The following is a 19872-nucleotide window of genomic DNA, read 5'->3' on the forward strand; positions in this document are numbered from 1 at the left end:
GCAGTACACGGCCATGTCGGGGGCTTCCTGGGCGCTGCGGGGCTGCGGGGGCGCGGGGGCGGCCGCCGGCGCCGAGGCTCTGGGCTGCGCCTGCTGCAACTCACCGGCGCTCATAATCCCTGGCCATGCAGGGCGGCCGGCGCTCCCCCCCGCTCCCGTCCTCTCCCGGCGACACCCCCCGCCCCGCGGCCCCGGTGGCCCCAGACCAAAAACTCCCGGGGGGCTGCGGCGCGGCGCCCTTATAGGCGCTGCCGTGCGCCCGGACTCCCCGCCCGCGGCCGGGGCCGGGGCTGGGCGGGCGGCGGCGGCGCGCAGGGAGCAGCCAGTAGCGCGGCTCGGCGGCGGGCAGGGAGGCGGAGGGGGGCAAGGCCGGGCCCCGAGAGCGGCGATGGGGGAGGGACAGGCGGGGGAGCTGCGGGAGGCGCCAGGGATTTGGCTCCCGGCAGCGCGGGGGCAGAATCCCCGCGCCGGACCCACCCCCCGGGCCGTGCCCATCCCCCCCCTCCCCGTCCTGGGGGTCTCTCCCGGCGCTGCCCGGTCGCCTCCGCACCGGCCACCCCCTCCCCGGAGCTGTCCGCGCTGCCTCAAGGCTCAGGGATGCGATCCCGCTTTCCCACGGATGCGATCGCCCCCGATCCCTTCGGCCCCGACGCAGAGGTCGGAGAGGGATGAGCATCGCTGCGGTTCCCCCGACGGGAACGCGAAGGGTGGAATTCGCTTAAACTCTCTTCCTGAAGTGTAGTTTTGCCGCCCGTCGCTCAGCAGCCAGGGCTGAGGTCGCAGTTCATTAGCTTTGGATAAGGAATTGCCCGAAATTAAAGAAACGAACACCACCGGCGTGTTCGCTCGTACCGCGGGCGGAGCGGGCTGGCGGGCGCGGGGCGAGATTTAGTGAATAAAAGTTATTTTCGCCTTAGTACTCCGGGGCAGCCTCAGGAAAAGCGCATCCTTTTGCAGAGAAAAAGCTCTCGGTGTTCGTAACGATCCCGACAGCCGGGATGTACACAGGGACCAGCTCCGGCAAATCTTCTGGTCCGGGGCAAAGCACACGTGTAACAACAAAAATACGGTCAGTGGTGCGGGAGGATTTAGAGAGTCTTTTTCGGTCGCTTACCAGATACATAAGTCGTACGTTTCATCCCCCGTTCTTAAATGGGGTTGTTATTCAGTTTTCTGCTGGTAAAAATGCCCAAAAATGCCCTTTCCTGGTGTATACACGAAGCGCTCTCTGCAAGCGCCGGGTGTCTTGGTCTGACAACAGGATTTGAGGCAGAGGAGTGTTTGGGAGAAGCCTTTGCGTTTTATGCCTTTCATAAAATAGTTATAAAAACACATGTAAACCAGTGAAGCTTTCCCGAGTTGTCTCCAATCCCAAATTTTCATCCCGTGTGATCTAAGCAGGGATATAATAGCCGAAGGATTTTCGACTTTGTATTTCGTTTTAAAACAAGTGAACAAACATTTTTTGAGGCAGAGAATAACTTAAAGATGACTGTCTTAAAGAACTAGGATTCGGGGTTTTCTCCTTTAATCATAAGGAGAGGTGTTTGGGGGGTTTGTTGTTTTTTTGTTTTGTTTTGTTGGGTTTTTGTGTGTGTGCACGTGTTTTTTCATTCTTCTGTTGTTACTTTGTTTCTGTCACTGTTGCTGATTTTATTTTGGATCCCATGGGGAAAGACCTTCCAGTGTGTATTTGGATACCCAGAACAGCAGGAGAAAAGTTTACATTACGTTTCGCAAGGTGCCTTTTCCCTTCTCAGCTTCCTTGCCCTTAAGATTTATAACAGCTCCTCATCTTTTTTAGAGCAGGGTCGCGCTGGAAAATGCCGGTTTGAAGTCTGACGGGACAACAGGCATCCAAACCAAGCACTTTATGGGGAAATCACAGCTAGAAAGGACATTTAAAGGACAACAAACAGGCAGAGTTTTAAAAAGCAATTTTCCTCTGAGTTTGAAGAGCTAAGCCGAAAATATTATCCTCTAAAATTACAACAAATCTGTGTTTATCAAAACCCCCTCGATCGTTGCAGGAGGGAGAGGAGCAGTCAGTGGGATCGCCGTATCTCTCGAAATTGAGGTTTTTGCTCCAGGGATTTGATGTTTTTGGGCAAAGGCAGAGCCATCTAGAGGAACAGCCCGGCTATGGCGAGGCGGGGAAGGCAGTTTCCCTCACAGGCAGGGGTGCTGCCTTCGAGCTTCCTTTAGCTGATTTCTCTGCCTCCAACAAAGGAAACGGCTTAGAAAATAATGCTGAATTAGCTCTAATAAAAATACGTGTCCTCAGAAAACTCCAGCTTGCTTTACTGAATAGTAAGGAATGTGAAACAAAAATAGCTTTAGAGAGGTTATTACACAGCTGGGATGGCATGGATATGCAAACCAACACTTAATTTAAAGAGTGGAGAGAATAAAGCTTTGATGGTGTGACGGCTGTAAAAACATTTAATTTTCTTAATGCATTTATCCTGCAAGTAGCGTGCAGTGTTGCCTTGAAACATCATCAGCTCTCAGTACAGACCTGTTGCTGTTCCCTTCTGCCAAGGCATGAGGAGAGCATGAAGAGATCCAGCACTCTGCCTCTCTGCTTTCTAAGTGCTGCTTTTTTTCCAGAGAGCTCTGGGAGACATTTGCCTTGCAGAAACGCACCGGGGAGCTGGCAAGAGATGATGAAACACAAAACTGAAATCAGTTTCAAGGTAAGAGTCTGAGGCTACTGTCCATCACTGGGAGCAGATTTAGGGGTGGGTTTCAGCAGCTTTGTTGTCTCTGTGAGTGGGCAGTGAGGTGTGCTGAGTAGAGGAGCCCGTGGCACCTCGAGCTGGGCTGAGCTGTATCCCCAGCCAGCTGTGATTAAGTGCAAACTTCTCCAGCCAGCTGCCTTAGAAGGTGTTTCAAGGCTTCCCAAGTGCTGAGGGAGAGCAAGGTCCTCCCCATCTTTGCCTGGTGCTGTCCCCACTGTTGGCTTGGGTTCTGTGCCTGTCCTTGTTGTGCATGCAGCAGCACTTTTCCCCTGTAGGAAGACACTGGCTTTGCCTCTGAGGCCCTGCTCCTCTGAACATGTAGGTACAGGCTTCACTTTCCTGCTGTGGATCTCAGATGTGTGCAGCTGAACATGGAAACCTGGAAATGCCTCAGACCTGAGCGCCCAGCCCAGCAGTGGGGACAGATACCTGCACCCAGCTGGATCTCTCTCCATTTCCCAAGGATGCTGGGCTTTAGGCACAGGGTATGTGGTGGTGGAGCAGAACATAAGAGCCCATATTGGCTGCTCTTGGCTTTACCAGGAGGATAGAGAAACCAGGATCCCTTCAATGGCTCCAAATTTCTGCAGTGAAGGAGGAACCACAGGTTTGGTTTGTTTTGGCTGCATTTGCAATCTAAGTCTCACTTTTTCCCCAGGGCTGGCAAGGAGCAAGGTGGTAAATCTATGGTCCACATACAATCTGCTCATTAAGAACTCTTCTACAAATTTCTCCAGAGTGATCGGTGAAATTGGGAATGAGTTCGTCATCCTCAGAGGCAAGATGGAAAAACTATCTTTTCTCTTGAAGTACTCCAGTGTTCCCACCCTCAAGAACAATAAGGAATTGACTAAGAGCAGCTCAAATCAAATTTAAGATCTAGTATCACTCCCTTCCTTAGAGCCAAGCATATTCCTCCCTATTTTGGGTACTTTACACCTATTAATATGCTTTAAGAACATCTCTTTTTTTCACTCAACCCCCGATTTTTCCTGCAAATGGCTAACAGAAAATATATGATGGTGTGCAAAAGATGTTTCACTGCTGTGAATTTGGGAAGGGTGTTCTGTGTATGTGTACACAGATTAAAGTAATTTTTATCCCCTACTTAAGGAGAGTGATGTATATTCCTCCCTCTCTGTATCTAGTCATCTACTGGACTGAAGTTCTGGGCATCTAATTTTGCCAACTTACCTTATGATAACATCAGAGGTTTTCAAACCTTTTCTTGATTTTTCAGGCTCTACAACATTTCCTAGGGAGGTGTTCTCATCTCATGATGTTCAGACTACCAACAATAGGCTTGGTTTGGTTTTGTTTCAAGTTCACGGCCTCTGCTGAATTTTGCAGGCTGCAGACTGAGGGCTAACGTTTTGGAATATTTATATTAATATTTTCTGAGTGCATTTCCATGCTGCTGAGTGTCATGGAGCCCCTGGACATGGCCACAAAGCAAGGAATAAACCATAGCTCATCTCAAGCTGTAGTTGCTGCAGCACTTTAGGCTGCTGGGAGAAAACACCGTGGCTGAAAGGAGCAGTTCTGCTCTGTGTCCACTTCTCGCTGTTTTTTGTGGCTGCTGTGCTCGCACAAGTGTTTCTGTGGCTGACTGGGGCACTAATCCAGTTTGAGAAGAACGCCCTCTTCCCAATCCTTTTTTCCCCCCTTTTTCTTATCCCCTCAGGTTAGTTTTAGCCTGGGCCTGCCTAGCCCCTTCCTGAGTGAGAGCTTGTTAGTGACTGATTAGCTGAAGTTTTGATAAAAGCTTCATTGTTTGTAACCCCTGTAAACTACCCGGAGCTGTGCTCCTAATAAAAGTGGGATTAAATAGACACCTTGGGAGTGAGACAGTTGCAAGTGGGAATTTCAGAGTTTTGAGGGACTGAGGGATGTGGCCAGGCTTTAGTAACTCTGTGTATCAGAAGTGATTTTACCAAAACTGGGAAAGAAGCCTGACTTTTGTGTTTTGGGGGGGGAAGGAACCTGGTGGGAGACAGAAGGAAGTCACTTGTTTGTGGCTGGATTAGGCACATGCTCCAGGGGTTTGGGGACACGTTTGCAGAAGTTCTCATCCCCCTGCATTCCCCCAGCCTCTCCTTGGGCTTAAGATTCATAAAAAGTATTTCAAAATCCTCACTTTGGTGCCATGAGTTTAATCCTTCCTCGTTTTATTTTTGCAGCAGTAAAAAAGTCCACTTGGCAATGATGTGTGCCTGACTTGGTACTATTGGGTTGTGTCTTTTCTGGGAGGAGTGTCAAGCAAGGGGCTTCTTGCTTAAAGCAAGAAGTTGGCCTGGGCTGAAGTAAAGCATCTCCGTGCTTTTAAAATATTTTTTATGTGTAATGGAATATTTGAAATAGAGCTTGGTGCTCTGGGCTGGTTACTCTATAGTGATCACTCCTATAGGACAAGGTAAAGGCCAATCTCTTTTGGTCCTAATTCATCTGAATAAGCTACCTCCACTCTGGAACGAGTAATAGGAACAGAAAAACATAAATTTATGGTCAGCTAAGGTAAAAATAATCAAAACTGTTAGTAAATAAAGACAGTGGCTGCCATCACTATCACCACAAGGAAACAGAAGAGTATTAAATTAGTATTTCTTTTCCATGTTTGTCTGGGGCAGAAAAAATCAGATAGTATGTTAGTTTCAGGTGCTGGTGAAAGAGCATTTTGGGCTCCATTAATAACTAGGGATTATGTTAAATAGCAACCACATAAATGAAATATTTTATGATGAGCCAGTCCCAGTGATTCACAGCCAAGGGTTTCTGAACTCCCTGAACCAGGAACATACCGTGTGGGCCATTAATACTGGCTTTTCATTTTGGGACACTGGGAGGATTTCAGAGCACTAAGAAAGCTGATACTGGCTCCTTATTGAAAAGGATTAGGGCAAATGATTTGGGTGATGCTATAACTGGCAGCCTATCACTGTAAAAGGAAGAAATGGGTAGGTGAATGTCTTAATTAATTATTAATTTCCTTCTTAAAGGAAGACAATGACCCAATGCCAATGAGTGTGTGTAGATAGAAAATAGACCTTGTTAAATTAATTTGCTGTTGGAACAACTCTTGTGTGACTGATTTCTGAAAGTACTTGATTAGTTCCGTCTTGGAGGCGGACTTTACAAACTGGTATGAAATCACCATGGTTCAAATTAAGTGGATCCAACTGGTTGAACCAAGATCTCAGAATGTCACGGTGAAAAATGAATCCTTGAATCTCAGGGAAGTTTTGTGGAAATTGGTTCATTATTCCATTTCTGTCATCAATTTAGGGGGAAAATAAAGAATCGTTGTCTACTGAATGTGAAGGAGTCTAAAACTGAGGCTATGTAGTGTTAAATAAGGAAGAGAACAGTTCACTGACACAGAGCTACCTCTACCTGGAAATGGGGGGCAAGTGGGCAGGGTGTCTTTGATATGGAAAAGCAAAAGGATACATTTAGGAAAAAAAGCTGATACTGAAGAGGTGATGGAGTCTCCCTCAAAAATGAATAATTTTTTAAAAGGTTATTGTGGTTCTTCAGAATAATCACCTATTCCTTGTTGTGGCTTTTGGGGTGAATGAGGCACAGGAATAAGAAGTTATAACTCCATATTGATGCTGTATGAAATTGTGATGGCACCTATAAAATAATGAGTAGCAGGGTAAAATAAGAGGGATGAAGTTGTTTATTATCCAGTTAAATACAATACAAATACCCTATGGGATTTAAATGAAAACTGGGACCACGTTTGTGAGCAGATACGACCACACAATGTGTAGCTATGCCTTGAAGCTTCTCAAGGAACTCTCTTTAATTACTTACAGGAAGGGCATATTATGGGTGACTTGTTTGTAGTCTATAAATATCTATGCAAGAGCTGGAGCGTGAGGATAAAGACAAAGTCAGAGCAGGAATCAGGGGCCACAACTGAAGCAGGACAGAGGGAAGGGGCTCAATTCAGCTGGTCACACAGAGATAGCTGACCACAGTGACACTTTAAGGCTACTGTAAAGAAACATTTTGAAATCTGTTCACTCTTCTTGGCCACGTAGATGCTATCTGGTATCTCCAACTCGGTGAGTGTCTGGTGAGAGGAAGTGGTCCAGCAAAAGGATTGCTGCTAATGTAAGCTTTGGCCAGCAGAAACAGGAATCTGAGATCACTTTGGGTAAAATCCCACTGTTTATGAGGCAGTTAGAGATGTACCAGCACAATACTGTGTGCTTTTGAAAATCAGGTAGACAGACAAGGGAGCAATGTCATATGGGAAAACCTTGTTTTAAGGCAGTAATGCAAAATGCAAGAGAGACATCAGCAGGAATCACACTCATAAAAAGAAAACCCCTGTAAACTCAAGATTTGTCACCTTACAGAAATCAGCCTTTCTGTTCAGGGCTGTGGAACAGGTTCCCTGATGCTCACAGCTCTGTGGGCTCCTACAACAGATGCCAAGGAAGAACTTCGTTGATTTCTTTGAAGAATTTCAGGTGATCTTGCTCCCAGTCAAGGCATGCCTAAGCCTGACCTTGGGAGTGAACCACTCATGTGCCCAGTGACTGATGTTTGTGACTGACTGGCACATGTCAAAGACTGGCAAAGGCAATGCCAACCAGGACAGATATGGTGAGTGCCTGCAGGCTTTCATGAAGCTCTACAGACTCTACATAAGCAAAAAGAAGTGCAAGTGCAAACTAAGCAGTCAACAGAGCTGAGAAGCTCTGATTGGCATTTAGGAAGACCAAAATTAGCAAGGAGGGGAAGAACAAGACCTGTGTTTCCCCTGTGGTCTTCTGCAGCCGTAGTCTCATCACCTGTCTCAACAACATTTATTTAATACTGCTTGGTGAGAAAGAAAGCAGGCAGCCACTGAGCCTGAGTGTTGGAAGACATTCTCCACCTGGCCAGTGCTCAGCAGGATGCATTGGTGAAAAGATTTATCCTGAGCAGGCAGACGTGGAGCAAAAGTGAAAATATCAAGGGTAGTCAAGGAGAATTGGTTTAAAAACAAGGCAGTGTTAAAACATTCCTGTGAAAGTTCAAGTCAGGATGGATTTTTATATTCAACATTATGGAAGAAGAACTAGTGTGTCCTCCACAGCATTAATGTTGAAGAAAGCTCTTGACTTTCAGAGAAGGACAGGCTGAAGAGATGGGGGAAATATTACCACAGTTTTTTAAAGATGACCCATAAAGAGATTTAAATATTTGCAGTGTTTGGGAAATTATAATGCTTCAGAAGCAGGTTGGAAAGAAGATCTTGCTAGCAGAGGTGCAAAGAATGCTGAGAGAATTGGAATTGTTCATCCTGGAGAGAAGAAGGCTCTGAGGTGACCTTATTCCAGCCTTTCAGTACCTGAAGGGAGCCTACAAGAAAGCTGGAGAGGGACTTTTTACAAGGGTGTGTCATGACAAGGCAAGGGGCTTTCAAGTGACAGAGGGCAGGTTTAGATTGCATATTAGGAAGAAATCCCTTGCTGTGAGGGTTGTAAGGCACTGACACAGGCTGCCCAGGAAAGCTGTGGCTGCCTCATCCCTGGAAGTGTTCAAGGCCAGGTTGGATGGGGCTCTGAGCAACCTGGTCTAGTGGAAGGTGTCCCTGCCCATGGTAGGGGGGTTGAAATTGGATGATCTTTAAGGTCCCTTCCAACCCAAACCATTCTATAATTCTGTGAAAGGTGAGGAGACTGAGAATTCTGAGGGGCTGAGGATGGATCCATGTGGTTGTGGCATGGGTCACTGGCCCAACCAGGCACCTGCATGTTATCAGGAAAGAAAAGATCCCTTAAACAAGGAAAAGTGTTCCTATTAGATGAGTTCCCACAAGGGACCTTCCAAATTTTGTATGTTTCCTGATACCCAAGCAAATTCCTCACTGTGTTCCTTGCTGGAGGATTGAGAAGGTAGATTCATTTCCACAAAGCAAGAGGGAGAGTACAGCAAAACCAGTGCAAGAGGCTGATCCCTGGCAAGTTCAGAGATATCAAGAAGCACTTCGGCTCTTCAGTTGCACAACTTCAAAAAGTCATTTGACCCGGTGTGTTGCAATAGGTGTGTGGAGTGTCCTAGGGCTATATGATATGTCTAAGAAACTGCTGAAAAACATTATGAAGAGGTGAGGTCAGCAGTCCTGGTCAAGAACAAGCTGAACAACTGGTTCAACACAATGACTGGTAGCAGACAGGGTGACTTGATAATTCACAGTAACTTCTGGAGCTGCCTGTAGAAAGTGAAGGATGGAGTTAGAGTCACCAAAGACTTGGGGCAAAGACAGAAGATCAAAAACCTGAAGATGATCTCATCTCCAGTGGTGGTGCCGGCTCATCAGATGTGCAGAGTCAGGTTGCTGTGTCCCATGATGAGTGATGCAGATCAAACACTGGCATGAGCCAGGCAAAGGCCAGGAGGAAAGGGAGAAAGGATGAGAACTACATAGACAGGCAGCAGCCGGGTGGACAAGATGGACAGCCCTGTTTATCTGAGACATTTTACCACACAGGTCAGCAGCAGATCCCTCACAGAGATCTGAAGGAGGATGTAGCTGGCACATGTGGGCGTAGATCAACTGAAACAGCCATGAAAAGACACAGTGAAAGGATGGAAGCAAAAATCAGGCTACTCAGTTGGTCCCTGTCCTTGCTTTGTGTGCAAAGAAAAGAATGGTCGGGAAGGCGAAACAAAAAAAGACAGCTGGGGTTTGCAATGAAGTGTCACTGATTGTGGGACCGTGCCAGGACTGGGACAGTCAGCAGGAGGATGTGCAAAAAGTCATTTCTGTGAGGAAGGTCTGACTGTTGCCTGGATGGCTAATCTCTTCCAAGACACCCTGTTCTTTATTCTGGTAAAGGGAAGAGGATTAAGATCCAGATGTTAACAGAAATGAGTTTATTGCTTTTCATTTGGATTTTTTTGTTGTTGGTGTGCAATTTTCTCAATAGAGGTGTGGACCCTTCCATTGCACCTGCCTCTGTAAGCAGCTACTTCTTAATACTCCCCCACGGACCCTTTGGGTCCACAGTCCATGGATCAAAGGGGTGGAGGACATAAAAAAAAAGGAACCTGTATTTGCTGAGCACACAGAAGCACTTGAGAATGACTTGTAACTGCCCTTAGTGGTCATTAGTCTGTGGGGCAAAAAATAAAGGGCAAACCTCTCTGAAAATGGGAGATGGCAAAGACAAGGGAACTGGGAAGGAAAAGGGACAAAGAGCAGATTTTTGCATGCAGCAGTTCCAGTTCATCCATGAGCAATGAAGCCACTTTGAGTTTCCAATCGTGGGACCTGTGTCACCAGGTCACTCTAATGGGCCAGGCAGACAGAGCCCTGACAGACAGCAACCAGCACCAAGTGTGTGGAAGAGGCAAAACCCAACTCAAATTTCCACACTCTCCTCTTGACAAGGAAAGTGTAACCTGGCTCTTTATGAGTCAGGAGATTCCTGCAGAGCGGTGAATTCACACTGCATAGTCCCAAAGGTTTGGATGGGGTCCCTTAGAAAAAAAAATATAAAATGTTCAGGATGGAGAGAACCAGATGATTTAATCTGGGTTGTAGGAAGGGTGAGTGAGATAGAGGTGATTGAGCAGCATCAAAGGGTGACAATCAATTTGAATTTCCCCAGAAGTGATGTTGATGCCTGTGTTGCTTCTCCCCGTGCTTTTTCTTTAATTAAATACCGAATGTTCCATTAGTAGTTGGAATAACATGCTGTTCTTGGGGAAAAGAAAACCCAAGTAATCCCTTTATCTGCTAAAATAGATGATTTCTAGTAGATTAAACAATGGCCTTTCAGCTACCAGAGCATAGTTCAGGCCATAATTGAAGTCCTCTCCTTGGCCTCTCCTCGGTCCCTCGCAGCCAGCAGCCCGTGGAGCCCCATCATCAGAGATAACCTCAGTGACTCTTGTCTGCAGTGAGTGTTTCTCCAGATGAGGAGATTAGTCAGAGATAAAGCATATTACCTGAAAATAATAAGTGATTACGGTCCCGGACTGTCTCTCCACATTCATTTCATGCTGGTTAACCCTTGCAAAACTGGCTGCTGGTTGGGTTTAGGTCTTTAAAGAGGAGGGAGGGTGAAGGAAGGTTTCCAGTGCCTGAGTGGAAAAGGAGGAATTTTGCCCTTTGTTGTCTGTTTCATTGTCTGGGTGGGGATTTCTGGGAATGGCAGGAGGCCTGGCTGCATCCCACAGTCCGTGGAGGAGCTGGAACTGAGCCTTGTGGGGTTCCTGTGGGATGCCATCACGCACTCCTCCCCATGCTGGTCAGCTGGAAGCTGTGAGGACTTAAAACTCCCCTGCAAGTCATCCTCCATTCACCTGATAGCAACCCAGGAGAACACTGGATGCCCAGAACATACACAGTGGTTCTATTTCCACTGCTGCATTGAGCAGCACCATGCCATGGGCCCAGCCAGTGACCTGCAACTGTCCGTGCTGTCCAGTTATTAGCATGTACCAGGCATGTTTTGGGATTTACAGTACTCTCCCATCCCTAGGCATGGCTCAGAGGCTATAAACTTCTCCAGTGGGCAGTTTCCATGGAACCAGTCTGTCACTGGGAGTGCTGGCTGGGCCGTGTGGATGTGAGCTCAGAACACAGAACAGTCCATGGTATTTTTTCATACATGGATGTAGCTACTCTGACTTGACAACACAAAACCATTTATAGCTTCTGTATTCATTCATCAGCAAGAGATCCAGAGAAATACAAAAACCTTGCAAGGTTTTTATAGCAAATTTTCAACGTGTCTAGAAGGAAAAAATGATCATATAGTGGCTTGCTAGAAATTCAGGTTGGTTGCCTAGGGAGGATGGAGAGAAGAAAAGTAAAAGAAAAAAGTTGAAGAAATGCCTTGAAATCTGCTTACAGGGCTGTGTGTTGTTACCACTGGTGGGAGTGAGTTCCTGTGCTGCAGAAAGTGTCCTGGTGGGAAGATAATTTCCTTGGGCTCCCTGCAAATATTACAGTGAAGTCCTGGCCCTGTTAAAGTCACTGGGAGTTTTGTGAGGGACTTCATTAGCACCACAGCCATTTCATTCATAAAAGGCTCCTTCCCAGCTCCTGTGCCATTACAACATCCTCTGTCTGTCATCAGGCTGGTCTCCCTGAGTGAGGGGCGAGCAGGTTCATCCTTCTTCCTCTAAATGCTTCATCAGCCGCTCCCTTGAAAACTGTAAATAAAGGCCGCTGGGGATAGCTTTTCTGCTTGACCCCTCACCTGAAATGAAAATAAAGGTGACTGAATTTCATCCTGACGTGGAGCTCCTTCCCAGGCCGGCTCTTTCCCGTGGCTGTTGACAGTTACCTGCCAAGCCCCATGGTTACCTTTGATTTTGCCGTAATGACATCTCCGTGCTTAGGATGGCTCTGGCACTGTAATCCCCTCTGCAGCCTTAACCAATTTATGGGGTAACCTGAGACCAGGCTCTCTCTTCCCCCTGATTTTTCCACTTGTTAACACTCACTGAAGGCATCAACAAACTAAATGCAGAGGGTTTATTTTGCTGCATGCCCAGGGTTGGTTAATATCTGCATGCATGGCTGCTGTGAATCTCGGCCTCTAGAAAGCTGCTGCATGTTCTTGCCACATGAAAATGGCACAGTGTTTTATTCCCCCAAAGTGTGCTGCTAAAATGAATGCTTTGTTAGCAAAACCCAGGCAGTGCTCCAAGGAGCTGTTAAGAGGAGAAGTGAGGATTCAGCAAAGTGGGATTTATCCATGGTTTTGACACAGATTTTCTGTGTGATCTGTAGCTTGCTTTGTCTCAAAGAGCTTTGTCTTTAAAATACTTCCAGTCAAAGTCTTGATGAGTCTTATGTTTAGACTGTAAGCTTTTCAGGGCCAGGGCTTTTTTGTTTGCATAGCAGCTTTTATAATAAGTCCCTGATCTCTAGGAGATCTACCTGTGCATGTACAATACAGTGCAGTGAACAATCCTGGTGTTAGGGGAGGACACGAGTCCTGGTCCCTGCTCCCTAATCTGGATTATTTGGCTTTTCTAAAGGAAATCTTAGGGCAGATGATTTACACAGCAGCAGAAGTAGAAGGAGGATCCCTGGGGAAAACAAACACTTGAGACTTCAAGGTGGGATGGCTTCGGTGGCACACTTCTCCAATGGCCATCTGATCCAGGAGGTGCCCACTTCCTAAGCACAGATCAAAGACAAAAGGTGACTTCTGAAATGACATGCAGCCACCTCTTGCATTGCTTAAATTCTCTCCTCCTGCTTGTGTTTGATCTCACTTTACTTTTCCTGTCACTGGAAGCAGGTGGTTGCTTTATTCTCCCCGACAAGTTTAGATGAGCTGAACAGCTCTAATGACTGCAGTGAGGGAATCTCTCACTGGCATAGCCAGCCCAAACCTCGGAGCAATCAATGGAAAAGCTCCTCTTCACTGTAGTCAGGTGTGGATGAGGTCTGGATGAGCTGATTCGGAGTGGTGGTTGTCCTGCCAGACTTGCCTTTAAGAAGCAGATGTGGTTGTAATGTGAGGTGATGCTCAAGGAAAGCCCAGGTGCTCCTCCAGGCCTGTGGGCATACAGCTGGAGAGTTTTCATGATGTGCTAAAAATGCACATTTCCTCTTTATGTATTGTTAGCAAAGGCTGTGCTTGTTGTTCTGGGCTCTCAGCTCTTTAGGGTGTCTTTGCTGACTGCTGGTGAAAATGTCCAGCACAGACCAAGAGATCTGCCATGAATGTGATCACAAGTGACAGGCATAAATCAAGCCAATGTCATATTGTAGCCAGAGCTACTTTAGATCAAGAGACTCTCTGAGACTTGGGTCACTTGTGTGAGCTGCTCTGAATTTTGTCTGTTTTTCCGATTTCTCTGTAAAGCTGCTCTGCTTTACTCCTGTGAGCCTGTCTCTAATTTTAACCTGTTTCTTCCAAGGAGAAAGAGGAGCAGAATTTACCTAACAGGCAAGCTCTTAACAAAGCCTTGGATACCTGATACACATAATGGTCCCAGAGGCATGTTTACTTTGGACTGAGTGAGTGAGTGAAAACCATTTTGGAAGGACTTTTTCACCTCCAGCAACTTAACCTAACGAGGAGAAAAGTGATGTGGTTAAAGGGCTGTTTAAACAACGGCATTAGGGAGCAGATTTAGGCTCTCCAACAAAACCTATATGTATTTGCCTTACACAGGTGCATAAATATGCCATGATTTATATCACAGGACACATCACATAGGCAGTGATGAGATTTCAGCCATCCTCTGCTGATGGATGATTTTTGGGGGATAATCAGGGACAAACAGTTGATTGTTTTAGCAGGTTACAGTGGAACTGCCCAAAGATTTGGAACACCACCACTGAGTTCACCAGCTGCCCTTGTCCTCTGCACAGAGGAGTGTCTGTGTAACAAGGGGTTTGGCTTTGAGGGCTCAGTCCTGTAAGTGCTTTAGGTGGATGGAAGAGAGCAGCAGGACTGGATTTAGGCTGAAGGATGCTGCTTGTTTCTGCTTACAAGACACCACAAATGCCGCCACCCATCTGCCAAGAAAACAGGAGAGAAGGATGAAACAACTCCATGGGAAACGTGCCCATGCTGGACTGCTGCAGTGCCATGGAAGTTCATGTTTTTAGACCCAAATGGGTGCTGACCTCCTGCTGACAGAATGGGCTGTCAACACCCGTCCCTTGAAGAAGAGTCCCCTCTTTGCACTTTGTCTCCTGGTGGTGATAACCTGAATGGAGATCCCCAGATTACACCCTGCCTCTTCCTCGTGCTGGGGGTCCTGCTTACCCCTCACTTCCCTCTTTCAACATCCTCATGGGGGCAATGAATCTTATTCCTGGCCCAAGGAGCGCTTGTCAGGGGCTGGGATGACAGGGAGGTATGTCTTCTTTGGCCGTGTTTTTGTGCCTGGAATTGTTAATAGCTGAGCTGGTTCCCCCAAACCCTGCCAGTGCCCAGAGCAGCGCCTTGCACAAGGGCAGTACAGGCTTAGAGAGAACTCTTGCATTTCACAGGTGGAAAAAGACAGCAAAAATGGTAAATTAGGGCCAAACTGAGGTGAAATTTATCTCTGCATCATGTCCTCTATGCAACTGCAGTCTTACTGAGGCTATGAGATTGACTTTCCAGAGGGAAATTCACCCCTCCGTGCACAGGGGGAATGACCAGCAAGATTCCAGGAAGGACCTGCACAGCTCAGGTACATAAATCTCATTGTTTTACACTATAATTAAGATCATTGACTCAAACTCTTCCTATCTGATTTTGAAGGACCTAAGCTCAGCTATCACACATTTAGGCCCACTGGCAAATTCTCCCAAGGTGCTACTAAAACACATAATGGTCTGCCTTCGACTTTCTGGTCCTGGCTGACTTGCACTTTGCTTCTGTGCATGTGTGTAGCATGATGTGGAGAGGCCAAAAGCACCAGCACCCTCGGGAAACCTCCCTGGATGTTTGGAGTTGTCGTTGCCTTGAGAAACAGGGGTGCTGCCATTCACGTGACTGGTTTAAGCTCCTGAGTCTGGGAATCTGAGCCATCATCTCCCTGGAGTATTGTGAAAATAAACCAATTATTTAAGAGCAATTTCCTCCTGCAGGTGTTTATTCTGTCTTCAGCACTGTCTTCTGTCTCAGGGGTGTGCAGACAGCTACACAGAGAGCAGCAATGCAGGGAACAGCTTTCTCCAGTTCTGCATTAGCAATGAGGAGGCAAATAAGTTCTCTTGGAGGCAGAGGAAGGCGAGAGCTGGGAGTTTGGTTCCTACCCACTTCTAATTGAGATTGTGCTGGCAACTATCAGCCCCATCCGTTGGTATTTGGGAAGAAGGAATGGGAAACTGAACAGCAACAGTGGGCTGTTCCTGCATAAACTATTCTGGCAAAATGCCTTTTAATTTCATGTGAGCTGTGCCTGCGAGAAGACGGAAGGATCAAGCTATCATCAAGAAAGATTAGGATTTGGAGCCAGGTTTTGGAAATTGTCTCCTATCTCAGTAATGAATCAGACACCTTAGGTGAAATTCGGATCCTACTGAATAAACATTTTATTTTTTTGTGTTTACCAGGGCCAGGATTTCACCCCTAACTTCAAATATTCCCAAACACTGCTGTGCCTGCAGCTTGGAGCTGGTTGCCAGTGTTACATCCTAAAATTGTAGCTCATTTATATTATCCTTGTAGGACCTGATCTGGCTCCCCATGATGGGAGTTCCAGTGCTGAGTTCAAGATGATGGGACTATCCTTCTTTCACTCTGCTGTGTTACAGAATTGTGATATTTTAAAAGTGATTCTTCTGAATTTATATTATTCGTGGTAATCCTAGAGTGCAGGCTTGGTTTCATTTACACCAGAAATAGGATCCATTTTCTCTGCCCGGGAAGGAAGACACTCTCAAGGGCTTACTGATATTTGTGTGTTTGACTTTAAGGCAGAAGTTTGTTCCTAATTAATTGAATAAGTGCTTTAATCCCTGGCCTGAGGGCTTCCCATAGAGCATTAGCTGTATTAAGAAGGAAATGGAGTGTAATCCCTTTAATATAAGCACAGGAGAACATGAGAGTTTCACATTTCTGGAAATAGTTTCTTTCCTTGTTGCATTATTTATTCTAATATTAATTTGCATCAGATGCAGTGAGGATGAAGGGCTTCTCCTCTTTCCTGACACCAGTGCAGAGCTGTCAGCAGCTCACAACCCTTGCCAGAGCTTCCTTGGGCTCCAGTTGCACACTGGTGCCTAACAGTGTGCAGAGAGAAATAACTTGGAATTCAGCTCATTCCGACGGTGCCTGCGAACACAGGTCTGTGACTGGCTCTCCTCCTGGAGCTGAGATCTCATCTTCCTGGCTCATAAGCAGCATTTACCACTATTTGCATCACTGTAGTGGCAGAGAACCTCATTTCTGAACCAATAGCTGCACTAGGCTCACATGCAGCTAATTGGGCTCTTGGATTCAGCTCACCAAACCTGGGCTTTCTGGGTTTATTTCAGCCCCAGCTACATACCTGGATTGGTTACATGAACTGGGCTGAATGAGCCAGGAAGTCAGGATGGATCAGCTCAGAGGGAGATATCCTCCTTGTGTGCATCCAAAATTAGGCAAGATTAGTCTTTTTGGTGAAATGCATCCAAACCTGGTCAAGGCTTGATGTTTTTTAAAGACTAAATATTGCTCTGTGGACCTGGTGTGGTGCTGCTCTCTATTCATGCGACAGAGGACTCCATCTGAGCATCCCCTGCTGCCTCATGTTGCAACTCATCAGAGGAAGAGAATGGCGGCATCTGAAGGGGACAGTTCAGGTGTGCTCAGCCACCCTCTGAGTCCAAGAGGAGATCCCTGCCTGCCTTAATTCTGAAATGTTCCCCATCTTTCCATGCAGGGAGGTAAGGATGCTGTTTCCTTCTGCTCAGCACACCCACAAAGTATGTCCTTTTCTCCTCAGTTTCCCCATCTTTTGCTCACCTCTTTAGCAGGAGCTGGGCTGGGCTTCAAGGGCTCACAAAGGGCAGGCTTTGTCCCTCTCCTGATCAGGTGTCCCCAGCATGGCTGGCTGCAGCTGTAGAAGTGGGCGACAGCCCCCCAGCATGATTGTTGGGTGCCTTCACCTCCAAGAAAAAACCCCAACCCCCTTGGGCTCCCCTTCCTCCACCAAGGCCTCCAGGGTTCTGAAGTTCAGCGGTGTCACAATGGAGTTTTCCTTTGACCCTGGAGACACCATGACCTCACAAGCATTGTTGGATCCCATCACTGATGTTCCCTGCCCCAGGAGGGGTCACACCTGCTCACCCTCTGGGTGGCTTTGGGGTTGGTGGTGCTGGGATGCCTCCATCTCATCCCTTCTGGGTTCCAACAGACTGCATCCCCTGAAGTGTCCATCTCCGTACGTCCTGGTTGGGTATATTTTGCTTTGCTGAAGTTGGATGAAATCAGTCATACTCTGCCAATTTGAGTATTTCAGCCCCAGCTGAATCCCCTTCCTCCCACCAGTAACCAGCTTCAGATCTCCAGTTCCCTTATCCCTGGAGGTGGGATGGAGGAGAAGGTCTGGTCTGGTGGTTTTTAACTGAGTTAATTTTCTGGTGCAGGTTCCTGGTTCACCATGGAGATGATGAGGGATGCAAAGGCCTGGAAGGTGAAGTACACACAGGACTCTCATCCTCACTGGTGTTTCAGTATTGGGTTTGGCTGGGTCTGCTGGGAAGATAATAGGCAAACACTGGTTTGGGAAGCCCAGAGGGGGAAAAGAGTGAAATGTTAGAAAAAAAGGACAGAGAATATAAAATATATTCTTGCCCAAGGTGGGTGACTGTTGGCGAGGCACACGAAGCCCTCCCTAAGGTGCTGCTGCAGTGTCCCTAATCACAGGGATGTGGCAGTGCAGCCCCTGCCTGGGCTGGCCAAGCCACGCCTGGGTGGTGGATGTGTTTGTGCAGCAGTGGAGATCACAGTAACACCTGCAATCAGAGCTCATCTCCCCCAGCCCTTGCCATGCATTGATGAGTTATCATGTTTAATGCTTCAGCATAGAAACAGCTCTGGAGCCAGCCTGAAGGCTTGTCTCAGCAGCTTTCCTGGCTCCAGCAGTGCTCATGGTGCATGCTGAGGGAGAAGACACTCAGATAGTGCTCTCTCCCTAAAATCCTCTCCCTGTCTCCAAAAATTTGCACCGCAAGGATTTCTGGAGTTAGGGCAGGTGTCACAGGCTTTATATCCCCTGGCAGAGTTTTCTTCCATGGTTTCTCCAACAGCTTTGCAGAATGAGTATTGACATTAGCCAGCTCTTTAAATACGTGATAAGCACATAGCAAATGTTACTGAAATAGGAGATGGGAGCATGTGCTGATTTAACCTGAGTGACACTGGACCTCAGCAGCTGATCAAAGTATTTCGGCAGCTCTGTATTAGTCCTCTGCCTGGGGCCATTTGGGCAGTCAGAGGAGGTTTGAGGAAGGCAGGAGGAAGGTCTTTGTTGCATGGGGAAATCCTGGGACAAGAAGAGCCCCAGAAACCATTGCCAAAAGAGTGCAGGACCTTCCCTGCCATCCTACCCGGGGCTTAACTGAGCAAGGGGTCACCCCACCGGACTGGCCCCAGGTGGCCCAGAAGAGCAGCTCATCCTCTCCTGAGCTATGAGGGAGCATTTTGGGTTTGTATCGCCACTTTTGAAGGCTTCCCCTGAATCTTAGTGTTTCCTTGTGTCTGCCTTCTCTCTCTTCCAGCTGCCACCCGCACTGGACAAGTACAAGAGCATTTACCGGAAGGACTTCTGCTGGCAGGACGACTACCACTCACCCACCCAGGCACACGTACCGGTACCGCGCCCTTTTCCTGCCTTGGATCCCCGGCCCAGGCTGCCAGCTCCCCTCTCAGGACAGCTGCGGACTGGGATGGTGCCAAGCGGGCAGCAGGAGTGGGTGCTGTCTGCACTGCCGTGGTCCCCACGGCTGTGACCCACCAGCAGGTCCCATCACGCCCAAGTGCCCTCGGCTTGTGCCCCCATCCCTTGTGTGGGAAATCCCCCTTGCACCCTCCGGTAAAGCTGTTGGTGGGGAGTGATGCTAATTACACTCATTAAGTCAGGGCACTAACGACTGCTTGCTGAACCGGTGCCGAACCTTGGACTCCGCTTGCTTCCCGTGGGGCTGGTGGGTGCGTCAGGATCAGACCCATCCCGGTACCGCCTTGAGGAGGGGGATTGCGTTTGGGATGGAGATGGCTCCTTGCCCTGACACGGGCCTGAGAAGACTTCTGTGGGGAACTGGGGTTGTTTTTTTTCTAATCTCCTCGCAGTGCGAGCGACCCCCTGAGCTATTTAATCTGATTTGCCTCGCTCCGCCTGCCCTGGCTTAATTGTTTGTGGCAGCCCGGTGGGGACAGCTGCGGCTTGCACTGGGCCACTGCGGAGAAGTGGTGGGGGGCATGTTCGGCTGCTGGAGTGCTTTGGGCTCATACACTCACGAGAGAGGGAAAAAAAGTTGAGGCTGGGGAGGAAAAGGGAGGGGGCAACAACAGCGAAATCATTGTGTGAAGGTGCCCGCGGGGCAGAGGGGCTGTGTGGGGACACCGCTGCCATCCCCGCCCGGGCAGCAGCCTGGGGAGCCCTGTCCTGTGCTGTCCTGTGATCTCTCCTCTCCTCTCCTCTCCTCTCCTCTCCTCTCCTCTCCTCTCCT

General features: G+C 47.8%; 2 protein-coding genes across 8 annotated transcripts in view; one reads left to right on the forward strand and one right to left on the reverse strand.

Annotated features, from left to right (window-relative positions):
• Positions 1–220, reverse strand: part of FOXI3 (forkhead box I3) — a 3387-nt gene extending 3167 nt beyond the window's left edge. The window contains exon 1 of the mRNA XM_042053431.1: positions 3–220. Coding sequence (XP_041909365.1) covers positions 3–114 — 112 coding nt within the window. The 5' untranslated portion in view covers positions 115–220. The remainder of the gene's footprint in view (positions 1–2) is intronic.
• Positions 221–489: 269 nt separating this feature from the next.
• The window catches only part of LOC121676694, a 25278-nt gene continuing 5895 nt past the window's right edge, over positions 490–19872 (forward strand). For 2 of the 7 annotated variants that reach the window (XM_042053559.1, XM_042053554.1), the window contains exons 1-3: positions 17092–17582; positions 17788–17834; positions 18922–19014. In XM_042053559.1, the coding sequence (XP_041909493.1) occupies positions 17802–17834; positions 18922–19014 (126 nt within the window). In that variant the 5' untranslated portion in view covers positions 17092–17582; positions 17788–17801. The other 5 variants (XM_042053557.1, XM_042053556.1, XM_042053558.1 and 2 more) reach the window with 5 other exon arrangements.

This window comes from Corvus kubaryi, unplaced genomic scaffold (genome assembly GCF_017639235.1).
Source record: "Corvus kubaryi isolate FWS band 111438036 unplaced genomic scaffold, C.kubaryi_AGA036_p1.0 split1-131, whole genome shotgun sequence".
Taxonomy (NCBI): Eukaryota; Metazoa; Chordata; class Aves; order Passeriformes; family Corvidae; genus Corvus; species Corvus kubaryi.